At 36.9% G+C, this 17,376-nt stretch overlaps 2 protein-coding genes, 2 long non-coding RNA genes and 1 pseudogene across 5 annotated transcripts; 3 read left to right on the top strand and 2 right to left on the bottom strand.

Annotated features, from left to right (window-relative positions):
• The first annotated feature begins 1,508 nt into the window (after positions 1–1,508).
• On the top strand, positions 1,509–3,244 carry LOC145208979 (uncharacterized). Its single transcript, XR_013854979.1, has 2 exons — positions 1,509–2,195; positions 2,419–3,244. It is a non-coding gene; the product is annotated as an uncharacterized LOC145208979 (long non-coding RNA).
• Positions 3,245–5,455: 2,211 nt separating this feature from the next.
• On the bottom strand, positions 5,456–7,264 carry LOC145209417 (uncharacterized). Its single transcript, XR_013855097.1, has 2 exons — positions 6,497–7,264; positions 5,456–6,273 (listed from the first exon to the last, which is right to left on the bottom strand). It is a non-coding gene; the product is annotated as an uncharacterized LOC145209417 (long non-coding RNA).
• A 712-nt stretch (positions 7,265–7,976) lies between these two features.
• Positions 7,977–9,573, top strand: LOC145218611 (uncharacterized). Its single transcript, XM_080086019.1, has 2 exons — positions 7,977–8,090; positions 8,556–9,573. Exons 1-2 carry the CDS (start codon positions 8,033–8,035, stop codon positions 8,801–8,803), a joined length of 306 nt encoding a protein of 101 aa, XP_079942145.1. The 5' UTR covers positions 7,977–8,032; the 3' UTR covers positions 8,804–9,573.
• A 65-nt stretch (positions 9,574–9,638) lies between these two features.
• LOC145218583 (uncharacterized) lies at positions 9,639–11,985 on the top strand (annotated as a pseudogene).
• A 1,890-nt stretch (positions 11,986–13,875) lies between these two features.
• LOC145218592 (uncharacterized) lies at positions 13,876–16,034 on the bottom strand. Of its 2 annotated transcripts, none has more exons than XM_080086009.1 (4): positions 15,501–16,034; positions 14,235–14,343; positions 14,068–14,169; positions 13,876–13,975 (listed from the first exon to the last, which is right to left on the bottom strand). In XM_080086009.1, the coding sequence occupies exons 1-4, from the start codon at positions 15,721–15,723 to the stop codon at positions 13,963–13,965; spliced, it is 447 nt and encodes a 148-aa protein (XP_079942135.1). In that variant the 5' UTR covers positions 15,724–16,034; the 3' UTR covers positions 13,876–13,962. The 2 variants fall into 2 exon arrangements, with proteins under 2 accessions (XP_079942135.1, XP_079942128.1); XM_080086002.1 differs by having other exon boundaries at positions 13,876–13,992; positions 15,501–15,924.
• Between the last annotated feature and the right edge of the window lie 1,342 nt (positions 16,035–17,376).

Below are 17,376 nucleotides of genomic sequence, written 5' to 3'. Positions count from 1 at the left end.
CATGTTATTTTCCTAATTACAGTTAAATGCACATACAAATTTTTAGTCTAAGTGAAACTGCCCACCCTTGGGAGTTTTGTAAAACTAGGTCAGTGATACGATACATCGAACACGTACAGATTGAACGGAAGTTCCACTTAATTTAAGTGTCAAATAAGAGATAAGCTGACTCCAAACCTGTAGTTTTTTAAGCAAATTTTCACTTGATTTTGTGACTAGGGGTGTTATAGTGACTTTAATTTAGTTTAACCCACCATATCCTGATGGCCAAAGTTTTTCGGCCAAACGTCCAACCCATAGTTTTGCGGGCCGATGGCTCTAAAGTAGAGTCAACTTTTTCCCTTCTGGTCTGAAATCGACTAACATGACAGTTGTGATTCAGAACCAGGTTCCACCAGGTTTAGGCGATTCCGCCCAAATTTCTTGCTCTGAGAACACGCAAGTGGTAGAATGGCTTACTCGGAAATAAAATACGAAAAATAAAACAAATCTGTTTGAGCAAGTACTTGCAAACAGGGTTTGAATGTTTTAGTTTGGTTGCTAGTAAAAGGACGAATGTTGAAATCTTAATATGTTTCTTATGACCGTCGCTTAATGCTTTTAAATAAACGTTTAATAACGATTGCATGAGACTAAAATACGTTTCAGTAGTCACAAATCGGTTGAGTTGAGTTTATTTCGCCGAACAATCACCAACCCGGAAATAGCTGCACGACGTTGAAACCTTATGGAGCGCAAAATAGTAAAGGGCACAATTGGACAAATCTTATTGAGCTTTTTGGAAAGAAGTGGCCACTGTAGGAAAACAGTTTCTTTGACATTTTTGCATCGAAGTTCAGCCAAAATTAAACAAGAGTGTGTATCTTGCATATCAGGGATACAGCAATGATTTAAGGTCGAACTGATGGCGGCCCCACATAAACTTGCCTCTGGAATTATAAAAGCTATTTCTATCTATATATTCTAAATATTCGCAATTGACCTAACTTGGCATCGGCTTGGTAGATCATGTCGTATGTATATATTTGGCCTTAAAAGGTAGAGCCAAAATACTTCAGTGTTAAGGGTCTCTCATCATGGTTCATTCCCCATTACGATGACCGTTCAGGCACGGGACTCTGACCCCCCTCTTCAAACATAAACATCAAGAGTAACACCATTTTCTTGTTTCCTAAACCAAACGAAAAGTAGATCTAAGTTTATGAAAACAAATTGAACCTATAACGTTTTTGACGTCACAATAATAATGCAATCATTACTCGTCATACGAAAAAAAATGTCATTTACAAACCCGCCCAAAAAGGCGCAACCCGCAACTCACGAAAAAACCCCGCAACTCGATGTCAAAAGTAGCCCAATTCGGCAACAAAAGCGCAACCTGGTAACACTGATTAGCATTGGCAAAAACAAGCTTTACGAATGCGAATAAATAATGTAAGACAGCGTTTCTTAAGTAGGGTTTCACAAAAGAAATAAAAATACCCATAAGTGTTTCTCTAGAACAGGGGTTCCCAACCGGTGGTACGCGTACCACTAGTGGTACGCGAAGGTTTTTTAAGTGGTACGCGAGTAGCTTTCGTTTTTTTTCACAAAAATTTGAATTCACAACTTTCTGTTTTGTTTGTCTGGTTTTGTTTACAAAAGAAATTCCCCAAGCCTCTTCTTATTGTTACGTAACTATTTCTGTTGTTTCGTATCATTACGATCTACAAACTACCACCCGATCCGTCTGGAAGTCCCCGATTAAAATCGGCTGTGTTACGCAGAATAATGCGTTTCTTATCGGGCGGGATTAGAATCTTTAGAACCTGTGTTATAACACAGCCCGATTGCGGACGGTTTTATCGGTAATGGCAGTGGAGCATTAAATTTGTTTTTTATTGGCAAATATTATTTTTGCTGTGATAATAATCGCAGGTAAATTGGGTTTTATATCAAAATGGCAGTTAATTGTAAAACAGCAAGACAAAAACAAATGCATTCTAAGCTGTGAGATGAATATGTTAAACACTAAAATGGGCCAAGAATCAAGATTGAAGTACCTGATTGGCATCAAGGTTCTGGCAATGAAGCAATGCAAAGAGACCTTTCAGTGAGAAGAATTTCAAGTTCTTACCTTTATGTAAAGCAAAGTGAGGACCAGCACACTGTCATATGAGGGCTTGTAGATTGGATTTGAATTGAAATGATTCACAGTAAGTGGCTGCCTTGTTACTGCCTTTCTAAACTCAACTCTTTCTGTATTTCTGGCTGATGTTATTTTGAATTTTAGCACAGTTAAAACCCCCAATATTGAATATTAACTCTGTTTTATAACACTTAGACTGCTTATTGGTGACTAAACTCAAGCCTCTTTTGTTTAACCCATAATTGTCAAGTCAAATGAGCATACACTTTATCTTTATTTTTTTATTGCAGTTCACCATCTGGAAAAATGCTTAAAGCTTGAAAAAATCAACAGAAACATTCCATATCAAAAAAATTTAAGAAAGTCTTTCATTGCGGAAGAATTTTGTCGACAAAAACAGGTCTCTCTTAAAGTGTCAGCAAAATCATTGATGTATATATACGACCTGTTACTTGCCTCACAGGAGAAAATTGTATGTCGAGATATGCACCACATACTTTAGTTTTACATGAATCAAATCGGAATATGTGTTATTTCTTTTCCACTGTTCTACTTGCCTGCAAGTTTATTTATTAGTTCTTATACCCAAATTAAGAATTTGTATTCAAACTTTTGTAGGCGTTGATATTATTTTACCTCCATGGTGATTATGGTCTCATGTAAATTCTGAGAATGTTTTGCACTCTGATGTAGAATCGGACAGTAAAAGTGATTCATCAGACATAAATTGAGAACCTCTAGTTTTTACCAGTAGTCTGCATGATAGCATGTTGTAACAATTGGGTGGTTCAACCTCATTTTTCACATGATATCCGGTTTAATTTTCTTGATAATTCAGCAAATCATTACATTATCAGCTGTGCAATATTGTTTCACCTTTTTGTTTTATTTTAGTCTGTTTACTTAAAGATCCTTGTTTAGTATGTACTATATGTACTTGTATATGCAGGTTTTTAACTGACCAATCAACCAATTGCTGTGAATGTAATTATTTATTCTCTTCCCATTTATTTCTGCTTTCATATAACTATGGGACTCAACTTGAAAATGTTGAAGTGTGGAAATTGGGTTCATAAGGTGCTTTTTCCACCAATAAAGTGTTGTCCTCACTGTGCATTTGGTGTTTCATCATTTTCATTAGTACAGGCTTTAACGTGTTTGAGACCACTAACGGCTTGAGGTATATGTAAACGGTTTTCACACGCCAACTCTAAACAACATTCAGTAAACGCTTGCAAAATATCGTTTAAATCTGATCATAACGTCGTAAATGAGAGGCTTGCATCATAAGCGAATACATGACATAACCGCTTCAAAAATGATTTTTGAGCTGTCGAATTATGTAGCCTATAAAAGCTCCAGATGACAAACGGTTTAAGGTAAACGCAAACGGCTTTTACACGTCAACTCTAAAATACATCCAGTACAGGCATACAAAATATCGTTTAAATCTGATCATAACCTCGTAAATGAGAGGCGTGCATCATAAGCGAATGCAGGGCGTGACCGCTTTAAATATGATTTTGCGCTGTCGAATTATGTAGCCTATAGAAGCTCCAAATTTTAAACGGTTAAAGATAAACACAAACGGTTTTCACAGGTCAACTCTAAAATACATCCAGTAAAGGCATACAAAATGTCGTTTGAATCTGATCATAACCTCGTAAATGAGAGGCGTGCATCATAAGCGAACGCAGGGCATGACCGCTGTAAAATGATTTTTGCGCGGTCTACCCATAGCATGTACAGCAGTGGTTCCCAAACTATGGTACGCGTACCACTAGTGGTACGCGAAGGTCTCCAAGGTGGTACGCGAGCAACTTATTCAGTTCACACCAAACGATCGCAAATGATCTTCTAGTGATTATCGTAACTATTTTAATTTACACAAGTTACGTAGAGCGTGAAATTTCATACTATATAAAATTTCCTTGGTGTATCCCTACTAAATTCTAATTCCTTGGTGTATTGATTGACGCATCGAACTGTAAAGCAGGCTTTCTTTGTGACGAAATAGGTGTATTATGACGTTATGAATCTGTTATTACGACGTAATAAATCCTTAAAGTCAGATTTTGTAATATGCTACTAGTTGTGTTAACAGTGGCACTGTAGCCAGGGCGGTAAAAGTTTGACTAATTTTTGTTTAATATTTACGAGCCTTTGGTTACTAAAGGCTAAAGTTACTAAGGTAAAGTTAGTTAGTAAAGTTTAGTAACATTTTTATTCATTAAACATTTTGTCCATCATTTTTTATTTGCGAATTCTGGAGTTTTCTGACAATTATTGTAGGTGGTACGAGAACGCTGCATGAACCCAAAAAATGGTACGCGAGCAGATAAAGTTTGGGAACCACTGATGTACAGGCTCCAGATTTTAAACGGTTTAAAGTTATTATCACATTTTAACGATGTTTTGTATGCGTTTACTAGCTGTATTTTGGAGTTGACCTGTGAAAACCGTTTGTGTTTATCTTAAACCGTTTAAAATCTGGAGCTTGTATACCATTGATTGACTGCGCAAAAATCATATTTAAAGCGGTCACGCCCTGCATTCGCTTATGATGCACGCCTCTCATTTACGAGGTTATGATCAGATTTAAACGATATTTTGTATGCCTTTACTGGATGTATTTTAGAGTTGACCTGTGAAAACCGTTTGTGTTTATCTTTAACCGTTTATAATCTGGAGCTTTTATAGGCTACATAATTCGACAGCACAAAAATCATTATTAAAGCGGTCACGCCCTGCATTCGCTTATGATGCACGCCTCTCATTTACGAGGTTATGATCAGATTTAAACGATATTTTGTATGCCTGTACTGGATGTATTTTAGAGTTGACCTGTGAAAACCGTTTGTGTTTATCTTTAACCGTTTAACATCTGGAGCTTGTATACCATTGGTTGACTGCGCAAAAATCATATTTAAAGCGGTCATGCCCTGCATTCGCTTATGATGCACGCCTCTCATTTACGAGGTTATGATCAGATTTAAACGACATTTTGTATGCCTTTACTGGATGTATTTTAGAGTTGACCTGTGAAAACCGTTTGTGTTTATCTTAAACCGTTTGTCATCTGGAGCTTTTATAGGCTACATAATTCGACAGCTCAAAAATCATTTTTAAAGCGGTCATGCCTTGCGTTCGCTTATGATGCACGTCTCTCATTTACGAGGTTATGATCAGATTTAAACGATATTTTGCAAGCGTTTACTGAATGTTGTTTAGAGTTGGCGTGTGAAAACCGTTTACATATACCTCAAGCCGTTAGTGGTCTCAAACACGTTAAAGCCTGTACTAATGAAAATGATGAAACACCAAATGCACAGTGAGGACAACACTTTATTGATGGAAAAAGCACCTTATGAACCCAATTTCCACACTTCAACATTTTCAAGTTGAGTCCCATAGTTATATGAAAGCAGAAATAAATGGGAAGAGAATAAATCATTACATTCACAGCAATTGGTTGATTGGTCAGTTAAAACCTGCATTTACAAGTACATATAGTACATACTAAACAAGGATCTTTAAGTAAACAGACTAAAATAAAACAAAAAGGTGAAACAATATTGTACAGCTGAAAATGTAATGATTTGCTGAATTATCAAGAAAATTAAACCGGATATCATGTGAAAAATGAGGTTGAACCACCCAATTGTTACAACATGCTATCATGCAGACTACTGGTCAAAACTAGAGGTTCTCGATTTATGTCTGATGAATCACTTCACTGTCCGATTCTACATCAGAGTGCAAAACATTCTCAGAATTTACATGAGACCATAATCACCATGGAGGTAAAATAATATCAACGCCTACAAATGTTTGAATACAAATTCTTAATTTGGGTATAAGAACTAATAAATAAACTTGCAGGCAGGTAGAACAGTGGAAAAGAAATAACACATATTCCGATTTGATTCATGTAAAACTAAAGTATGTGGTGCATATCTCGACATACAATTTCCTCCTGTGAGGCAAGTAACAGGTTGTATAAATCAATGATTTTGCTGACACTTTAAGAGAGAGCTGTTTTTGTCGACAAAATTCTTCCGCAATGAAAGAGTTTCTTCAATTTTTTTGATATGGAATGTTCCTGTTGATTTTTTCAAGCTTTAAGCATTTTTCCAGATGGTGAACTGCAATAAAAAAATAAAGATAAAGTGTATGCTCATTTGACTTGACAATTAAGGGTTAAACAAAAGAGGCTTGAGTTTAGTCACCAATAAGCAGTCTAAGTGTTATAAAACGGAGTTAATATTCAATATTGGGGGTTTTAACTGTGCTAAAATTCAAAATAACATCAGCCAGAAATACAGAAAGAGTTGAGTTTAGAAAGGCAGTAACAAGGCAGCCACTTACTGTGAATCATTTCAATTCAAATCCAATCTACAAGCCCTCATATGACAGTGTGCTGGTCCTCACTTTGCTTTACATAAAGGTAAGAACTTGAAATTCTTCTCACTGAAAGGTCTCTTTGCATTGCTTCATTGCCAGAACCTTGATGCCAATCAGGTACTTCAATCTTGATTCTTGGCCCATTTTAGTGTTTAACATATTCATCTCACAGCTTAGAATGCATTTGTTTTTGTCTTGCTGTTTTACAATTAACTGCCATTTTGATATAAAACCCAATTTACCTGCGATTATTATCACAGCAAAAATAATATTTGCCAATAAAAAACAAATTTAATGCTCCACTGCCATTACCGATAAAACCGTCTGCAATCGGGCTGTGTTATAACACAGGTTCTGAAGATTCTAATCCCGCCCGATAAGAAACGCATTATTCTGCGTAACACAGTCGATTTTAATCGGGGACTTCCAGACGGATCGGGTGAAACTACAGGTCATGTCAATTGCCAACAAGAAGCACAGTTGCTTTGAAAAGCCGTACAACGCTGTGGGACAGTGGGCGTTGATTACGGCAAATGATTGCTCAGCCAATTGGTGGACAGTAAACAAAAGCAAAAATATCATTAAATTTGCTTTAGTGTTATTTTAGTAGGCCAATATTACTATTCTTAATAAAATATGATTCGATTGAATAAGTTGTTCTGCAAGAAGTGGTACGCGTGGCAGTACAAAGCGTCGAAGTGGTACGAGATCGAAAAAAGGTTGGGAACCCCTGCTCTAGAACAAGTATATTCATCATATCACTGATGTTGGTATTTGCATTGCCACAACGTTTGAATAATAAAGCATGTCGCTTTGTCTAGTCTGGCCGTTATTTTCCTCATTAAACTAATGAGCAGAACTATGGTGTTTCTTAAGTCATGCTATTTTCTTGAGGGCGAAATTTCGAATGTAATGCCTTAAGCTTGCTATCGTTTACCCTATCCTGAAAGCGCAATGGTTTCGTTGCTACGAACGGTATGACGCGTTACCGGTGTTTACTATCGTCCACATATCGACGGAAGATGATTTGGCACATAAGAGCGGACCCCCCCGGAAAGCAAACGGGGTCAAGTAAGGCTTTTAACGAAACAACATTACAACATCCTGCGACTCAGGTAAAAGAACAAAGCGATCACGTAGTCATCGCAACATAATGTGGGTGCAGATTTTGTGTGTATACCTATAGTAAACATATTTTTTGTGATTTCTTTTCTAATAAGCGATTTGAGTTTGCAAGTTTGACCTTATCTTAAAAAGGTGCATTTTACCAGAGAGCATATGTATATAAAGAGTACAACATTAATAGAATACATTAATCGTGTGTTACATGTTTGAGAATTTCTTAAAAGTTAAAAACATAATTGTAAGCATTAAAGAAAAGCCTAAGACACATATAGTTACTGTAAGATGGCTATCACTAATATATTTCTTGTAAACAGAGTTTGGATCAGTATAGAGATTAGGTTCCAATCAAAGTAAGTGGCTGTGAACCTTAAAAAGATGGTTGTCCATCGAGGGATTTTCCTGCTGCTTTTGCTTTTTGCGTGGAAATCCGAAGGTACGTTGCTGTTTCTTGATAGCATTAAATGATTGCGTGGATTTTTTGTTTTTGAAGTGCCTCTTTTGTATTATTTTCTTTCGCCCGGCAAAGATTTGAATGTGAACCGTTTTTATTTTTTTAGAGACTGTCGTTTCTTACAATACAGTTTTATATGATTTCACGTGACTATTGTATTGTAGCCCATGGTTTAGAAACCGTTTTTGTTCTGCAGACCGTTTCTGAAACTGAAATTTTATCTCGGACCGGTCTTCAAAAAATTACAAATATTTAACAATAATAACGCATAAATTAGTTTGTCATCCCCAGGATATTTGGGCAAAATGTTTTAAAGCATTTTATCTGAAAAACTATACGGCCCGGTAACGAACGCCTGGTACCGGTCCGCGGCCTGGCGATTACCGACCACTGTTGTAGCTTACCTCCTATTATTGCAGTTTATTTATGTATGCTTATTCAACACAGCATGTGTCTACACTGACACTACGGACGCAACCAGAAGGACTCACCTTACATCGGCATCGGACTGCTTGTTTTTTACGATGGCAGTAACAGATGCCACACCGGGACGAAAAATTGCTGCCAAAATGGATTCTGGTTACCTCGGACCCACAGGGATGTGCCGGGTAAGACAATTAACATGCACCCTTCGTCAGCAGTGGGATTCAAATATTTTCTCGGCGGGTTCTATCACAAAAGTCTTATATTTCTGACGATTCTATCACAAAAGTCATATTTTTTAGCCGGTTCTGTTACAAAAAGTCCACTGACGGTAACCAGTAATGCTAATCGTTTCGCTGATCTCATAAAATTTGGCGAGACGGTTCTGTAGAACTTGTGCGAACCGGCTGAATGCCACTACTACCCTTCGCCCCCAAAAGGGAATGTTTTTTTACACCTGGCAGTATGGGGTACATTTTGTTAACTGCCGAATTTTGTTTCGAAAACTTTACTCATTTGGCCTTATAGCATATGTTTAGCGCAAAATCCAGAACATCATAAAAACATTAAGGTATTCACTGTTGACATCACGCCACTTCTGCTTTATGCATTAAACAAACGTAACAATACAATACTTTTTTGTTTACTTGTGCATAACAAAGGTAGCTTAATGGCTGATGTTCCGGGTGTTTCCGGATTATGTCATTGTGCAGAAATTTAATTGGGGTCACCGAACGTATGAAGGTCTTTGTTCGAGCTTGATAAAATGGGTTAAAACAGTAAACATTAGATAAAATGTCACACTGGCCCAAACTAAAAAAGTAGAAGTAATTTATCTAGGGATTTAAGCAGATCCTGTATTAGAGGTTAAAACGGAAATGAACAAGCCAAATATTAAACGTTATTGATTTGATTCGGGCCGGACTACACTCTGTGTCAGTATTTTTTTGGTATAAATTTATCTTTTCCTGTTGAACCCCACCCTCTTTCCCTAACACGGGTGGTTAGATTAGGTCCCAACCTGGCTGGTTCCACCAACGTTTCCCCCCCCAGTCTTGATGTCCCAATGCGCCAACCTCACCCTCCGTTGTGAGTCCCTGCCACATAACGCTATTAGTAACGGTGTAGCTGCAGCGCGTTTATCATCTTTCCACCAATTGTGCCCTTACCTTTGTCGCGCTTTATAACGTCCCAACGTTGCGCAGCTATTTCCGGCTTGGTGAATATTTTAGTGCAATTGTGCTGCTACGATTTGTGTCACCGGCGAAATAAACTCAACTCAACTCAACTCATCTGTTTAAGTAGCCAGTTGCTGGACCTAACCTAATATCAAAAAGCCCTAAACGCCTCGTTAATGACCAACTGTCTATTGTGTTTGTTGTTATGGTTTCTGGGGCTTGTATAAGCATGTCAATCAAACTTTTCGGCCTAAACGGGCCGGGTTTTAGGCTTGTACTTTCGGGTTCGGGTCGGGGTCGGGCTCCAATTTCAAGCCCGTTTACAACTCTGCTTCAGGTTTTACAAAATGTATATTTTCGGGTTCAGGTTTTGTACTGGTTCGGGCAAGTTACCCGGCCCGAACCGGTTTGCGGTTTTTAAACCGGTTTAAATCCGCTTTTATTTAATTTTAATTCTACCCATAGATGGCCTTATCACACTCCAAAGGAGTTTTGACCGTGCGCTGTTATTTTTGACACGCTCTGTAGTTGTTATCTTGCGTATTCTTCAGTGTGCTGTTAGAAAAAAAGAATCACAAAATATAATACAGACTGCATTTTGACTGGTTTGGTTCCGGTTCGCGTCCAACGCAAAACGAAATATAGGGTTCAACTCTGGTTCGGGTTTTCAGGAAACCGTAATTAGCGTTTCGGGTTCGGTTTCGGGTTTGATAAATGAAACCGCTCAAACAGTTCGCGGATTCGGGGTCATTTTCGATTCGACTTCCTGGTCCTTTAAGTACAGAAAGGTGTATGTAAGAAACTTAAATCTTGCATTTACCTTGAACTTTAGATTAGAACTACTTGTCATGTAAGTTCAGATTCCGCTGGGGTTCATGTTTATTATTTTTAGGGGTTCGGCTTCGATTCAGGTTTTAAAATTGCATTATTTCATTTTACTCAATGCGTTAAATCAGGGGTGGGGAACCTACTTAGTACTGCGGGCCGCATGAATTGCACAACATTTTTGGGCGGGCCAAATGTTTTTTTTTTATTTTCAAATTTCGTGTAATACCCTAAGCACACAAGTGATTTTATATTTCATCGCTCCAAAATTTGATTTTCAATGATATCAATGATACTATACAACACGATCGGACACTCGTTTGCCTTTTTCTTTTTTTCTTTGTTGGTTTCATTGCGTGAGAGTTGCCTTTTTCTTTTTTTGTTTCTGCCGTCACACGCTTCAATGAGTTTACATGTGGAAGTGCTTGTAGACGCTAGCTACATACCGTCGAGTGTAAAGTCAAACTTTGAAATGGATGAAAACGAAAGTACTTGCTTCAATGAGGCAATTGAACAGATTATGGTTGAAATTGAACTATCTATGATGGAAAACGAAGACTCAAGCGTAAATTGTGATGTATGTTTAAAGCAGTTCACATCTTTGAAAGGAATGGATATGCACAAAAAAAGAAAACACCAGCCCAATCACTCTCAAAATGTACTAGATACCCCTAAATTAGTGGAGTTATGGACTAAAGCTTCAGAAAAGGCTGCCACTTATACCGGCGCGGAACCAGCAGTAACGGCACTGACCCAAAATCTTAGTGCCTCCATCCTTGCTGCCTACGAATCAAGTCAGAGCGCAACTGCTTTCACGCGCAGGTTTTGACCTTGTTTCATAACGACCAATTGACCACAGCCACACGGGCTGTAATGAGCGAAATCTTGCCAACCTTGGCAAACAGGAAAAATCTGTCACCAGGCCTTTTAATCAAAAGTAATGGAGAAAGGGCACTGAATGATATTGAGAAGGAAGTGTGCTGTTATATTGGTGGTAGAGTTATAAGAAGCCTGTACCATAAAACTGGAGACCCTTTCTTCGAGGAGAAAATCCGAGCAAAAACAAAAACTGCTGGGGAATTTCCGAAATGTGTCAAACAGTGTTTATTTCCACTGAACTGAAAATAAAAAACGTAATCTCAAAGCCTAAACCAGAATTAGACCCCTTGCTTATAGCCGAAGAAATTATTGATGAAAGTTTGCACATACTTGAACGCTACTTGGATGAGCATGACAACACAATGAATCATGTACTGGATGGACTTTCCCAAGTGATTAAAAAATATGTTCGCACTCGTGGCCACGCCTATGCTAAACGTGTCACTCAACTTTTTCAACAGAAAAAGCTTACCACCAAGAAAAACAAAGGAAAAGGACCAAGAAGCTCTCTGAGAACAGATCTGAAATTAATTTCCTAATAATAAAATGGGCTATTTTCCACTTACATATGTGTGTAATTTTTTAATTTTTTGTAAAATCTTATTGACTTGAAATAAATAGGTATATAAGTTAAATTTAACTCATACTTTATTTATGAATTAAAATTAAAAATGCACACAAGTACAAAATTAAATGAAAAACCGTAGTAGGCCAGCACACATTCCAAATCATAACATTAAATGATAATGCCAAAGAAAAGCGGTATATATAGTCTCTATTACAAACAACCAACTGAAAAACAATAACAAAAAAAGAGAAACAATTCTAAACATAAAAAGACAAAATATTAAACTTTTTCACCACAAAAACTAACGTTTCCATTGTTTCTTTTAATTGATCTGGTAAAGTTAATATTGTGCATCCTGTGACTGAATTCGTTAACATTTGGGTTTCTGCTATAACCACCAGACTCTCTAACATTTCCGAAAAATGCTTCCAAAACATCTTGAGAGAGCCTTTTTAGGATTACGTACTCCGCACCTTGTGCCAGTAACTCACGTGTAACTGCAACAAGAGACTGAGCTGTAAATATTAAACTTTCATGAGTGGCCTTAGATAATTTCATCTTTTGCTTCTCGGAATCTTGGAAATACTCCCCATTTTGTTTTCGCCTAAATTCCACGTTTTGTGACCATTGATTCAGAAAACCAACAAAAGATGTTTCCAGCCATATTAGTCGCTCATCTTCGGGGTGAAATATCGGTGCTTTTTTAGGGTTACTCTGCCCCAAAGAACTATTGCAAATATCAAAGAAATCATTCATTAATTTTAGAAATTTGGCAAAAATTGGGTGTCCTTTTGATTTTATGGCATCTGCCATGCTGTTTGACAGAATTTGAGCAGCATAGTTTACTTTCATTTTGTCATAAGTGCTTGGATATAGGTGCTGAATGGAAATTTTGTGCAGGTTTGTTAAAGTTTGAGGGCCAGTAGCTTGATTCTCATGGTACAGGTTGCAAATAGTTGACCATGTCATGTCCTCTCCATTCCAAAGATACTTAGTTCCCCCTGGTTTGCTGCTTAGTACGTTGTTTCTTGTAGTCTTTATTAGATGGCTAGGGTCACTGACAAAATATAGTTTCCTAAAAAAAACAATGGTCCTTTTTTTAGGTGTATTATAGATTGCAACAAAAATGTACTTTTCGGGATTTAGTGGATGGGGACAACATGCTTGATTTTCACTGGCACCTGCAAGCTGTTGGAACATTTGCCTGTTGCTTGAACATCCATCACCTGTAGTAAAAATGATAAAAAAAACAGTCAAATCCTTGACAAGGAATCCATTATAACAAAAATCTACAATAAATATCATTCATGCATAAAACATAATTTACAGACCCAATAAGAGTGTCCACCCACCTATTACAACCATACACCAAAGGTTTGATAGGTAATATAGTTTGGTAATTGTTTTTAAAATAGTAGACGTCAATTCCCATCCAACAGCACCTACACTTCCGAAATGTCCAATCATGTAAGAAATTGTTGCATTTGTGATACCTGTAAATTTGATTGGAACAATATGATACTCTTTTTAGGAATTGGGGAACTAACGTTTGTGATTAAAATGCACTGTTTTTATTAATGTATTAATTAGAAATTTAACTTTATAGAGTTAATAAGGATTTGGGGACATTTCAGCTATTAGATCAAATATCATGACATTTTTTTAGAATAAAAAATTTAATCATACCTTTTACATATATTCCTAGAACATGTGAAGCTAAGGGTTGGTTGTTGTAGCATCCAGAGCCACTATTTGCAAAGTCAACATAACCAATAAATTTGTTTGTTGATGATTGAAAAACAAGTTCTTCTGCAAAATAAATATTATTATGTACCAACAGGTTCCTTAAATTTTTTCATTCAATTAGGAATCACTGGTCTACTTTGTATTTTACCTCTTACTTTCATCTCATCGACAATAATCATAACGGGAATGGTCACTTATGTTGCATTGGGCAAACAAACTCTTTAAAAGGTTGTCATCAATTCCAGTATCTGGCCGTAAAGCATTTCTAATTAAGTAACATGTTATATGTTAAAAAATGTGCCACTCAGTGAAAAAAAAGTAAAAAAATGGGACATTTTACCGATATCGCCTAAGAGTTCGTTGAGAAGGTAAGACAAGCAATCCAGTATCCTGTAACATTTTGTAAGCTTTTGGGCCCTTTCCATACAGCATTAATGAGTACCTACACATGATGAATATACATGACCGGTATACTCAATATATATATTTTTCAAAAATTGTTCTTACTTGATTAAATCTGGATGAAAGCGGTGGGATTTTTTTTCAGTTAAATTTAATTTTGTTTGTTGAGACCAAAAGAGATCATGAAATTTATCAATTGTACCATTTTCCTTCTCTAAAATACAGATATATGAATTAATTTTTTCACACTTCAGCTAAACAGAATAAACCTTTTCAAAAATACTGGCCTGTCAGTAAACATTGTTGAATATCATTATGCACATCCTTTTCTAAAGTTATTTGTTTTGCAGGGTTTTGTAAAAGATCATCAATTTGGGCTTGTAAATGACATATTCTGCAAATATACATTTCTATCATACTAGTCTTTAGATACTTTCTCGATTAATGTTAACTTGTTACTGCTGTCAGTGCCCTCAATTAAATAAACATAAGTCTTACTTTTCCTGTTTATCTACTAATGTTTCCTTTACCCTGGAACCTAATGATCTGGACACTGAAACTTTTTGTAGTGGTTGATGCAATACAACTTTTCTGTAACGGACGCGTTCTTTTATCCTTTTTTGAATTGTCTCTTCTTCATTTTTGCACTTTTTACATATGTCATGGCCCTTCTCCACAAATAAAATGCAATCAGTATTTCTGAGGAAAAAACAATCGTTTGTGAATAAACACACCTGTGCTCAAGCAAATCAACTTGTAACTACTGAGACTCTAACCTGGTTGCATAATGTGTTATCATTGGTGGACTATTTTCAAATGGCTTGCATGGGCTCGTGAGTATTTGCTTGACTGCAAGCTTTGTTTCATTTTCCTTGTCACCACATTGTATTCCCTTACAGATATTTAAATTTTCCACAAACATCAAAAGCTGATGAACTGTGTTTTTTTTAACTTCAAGAGTAACTTTTCCTGGCCACCCAAAATGATGAACATCAATTTGCATATTATCATTAACATAAACTGAATACTCCTCCTGGTCATATTGACTTGATTTGGATATGTGTATATTGGAATCTGACACGTTTTTAACCTTCCAGGAGTTTGATGTGGCCACGTACTGCTTTGCTGCACTGACAAATGTTGCAAATGTTTTGTATAAACATTTTTCTACAAAAACTCGGTGTTTCGGTGGTCTACGCTCAACTGCAGTACTGGAATATAATTTTTTAGGCATGTGAAAGATTGGGATGGCCCCTGTCCTTAACACCTTTCGCTTCTTGGCTGTAAAAGATGTTAGGTCGGTCACCTGATTGTCTAAAATTATGCAATACAGCTCTGTAAACTCCTTGTACCTAATTATAACAGACTTACCTTGCACAAAATCCTCTTCAGCAAAGTGTTTGTCACATATTTTGACACTGTCTCGTAAAAACAAATCATGAATATCCCGATCAGCTCGCAGTGACAAAATAATGCATTCCAACTTTTTAGCCCAGTCCTTTTTGTCAGGTGGACAAAACCTTTTCGCTGGTACGCTGTACAAGGGGTTCGGGCGTTTTCCAGCACACCCCGGAATGCAACAATGCTTTGACATTTTTAAATAACAGATAATCAAAGATCCCTGAAACGTTTAACCGAGTAAAATTGGCAAAAGAGCACGAAAATTGGAAGACTTAACCAACAGGCTGCACTTTGCGGAAGGAAACTACCCGTCCGTAACGTAATCTCAGTGGTGCGTGACACGGCAGAAACATCTGATTGGTTAAGACAGAAGTGTCCGATCGTGTTGTATAGTATCATTGGTCAAATGAAAAGAGTTGTTTCAACGGGGTTGTCCCCTTATGTTGGGGAATGTCCCCTACACGTTCAAATTTTCGCATCAACCCAAACGTGCAAAGACGTGCCTTCGTTGAATGAGGTGCAGAAATTATTTTTGCATTATTATGCGAGAAAAGCAGTGGCGATTTTTACCCTGTTTAAAACTTAAGCCTAGGTAATAGTAATTTGATTCGGTACACCTTGGCGTACTATGATCTAGGTAGGTAATAATAAAACATTCTTAATTTTATTTATATAGTAATAAAAATTCTTGCATCATATTAGACTACAAACTAAGTTAAAGTGTCAATGTGTCGTATTAAATTTTAAATTTTAAAGGTTTATATTTTTTCTAAAATGTTGTTTGCACACAGGTTTATTCTGGTGTATCCAGTGACTCTGGAAACTTAATTGGCGTTTTTTTGACTGATGGCAGTAATAATGGAATAATTTCTCAACCCAATAATGCTACTGATGCTCACTTGTTTCTGTCCTGTTTTCAAGATGTACCACAAGCTATCACGTTTTCATTCCATGCAGGTAATGTTTTTGTGGCTACAGTCCCACCTTTTGCACCAGTAATATTGGTTCTTGCAAACTGTTTTTTTTCAGTTGATACTGTTTCAAATGTTGAAGAAATTGCAAATATTCAGTTTCTTCCTAATTCCAATTTTACCTACCAACCAAACACACTGTATGAATGGAAAATGATTGGAATAGCTGATGATGCTATCATTTATTCAGGATAACTTCTGCATTGCATGCAAATGATATACTAGTGGTGCAATACTTAACTTACTTTTTATCTTTTTGTATTAAAATATTACATATCATAACAAATTATTGCCCAATGTTGAAAATGATGAATTTTCTTTTCCTCTTAAGCCAGGGGTGTCCAAAGTGTGGCCCGCGGGCCAAATGCAGCCCATTTTAAGTGGCCCGCAGCTGTTGTTTTAAATTTTGTTGCATATGCCCCACCATAATTTGAATTAAGATTTTGGGTTGTGGCGACGTGCGACTTTCCCTGAAAGCTTTTCTATGGAGCTCTATTTACCACTAAAAAAATTTTGTAAATGACATATATCTTGTGTTATGTAAAAGCATATAGAGCCAATAAATGATAAGCTGCAGACAGTGCACACTGTTTCGACCTATAAGGTGCATCAGTGCAGCTGGTGACGAGAGATCGGCCGCATTGGCTAGTGTAGCCATGCTGCACTGATGAGACCTTATAGGTCGAAACAGTGTGCACTGTCTGCAGCTTATCTTGTGTTATAATTCTCCAGATATAAACTTTTGGCCAGCGGGCATTTCACCTGATAAAAATTGGCCCCCATTAAAAAAGTTTGGACACCCCTGTCTTAAGCCCTTTTTGTTCATCACTTAGTCTCATGATGAATGCAAAATTACAGCCAGAACTGTGGCAGTA

Source organism: Phallusia mammillata, chromosome 1, assembly GCF_965637545.1.
Source record: "Phallusia mammillata chromosome 1, kaPhaMamm4.hap1.1, whole genome shotgun sequence".
NCBI classification, from domain to species: domain Eukaryota; kingdom Metazoa; phylum Chordata; class Ascidiacea; order Phlebobranchia; family Ascidiidae; genus Phallusia; species Phallusia mammillata.
Note: the sequence above shows the minus strand (reverse complement) of the source record. Positions and strands in the feature narration are given on the sequence as shown.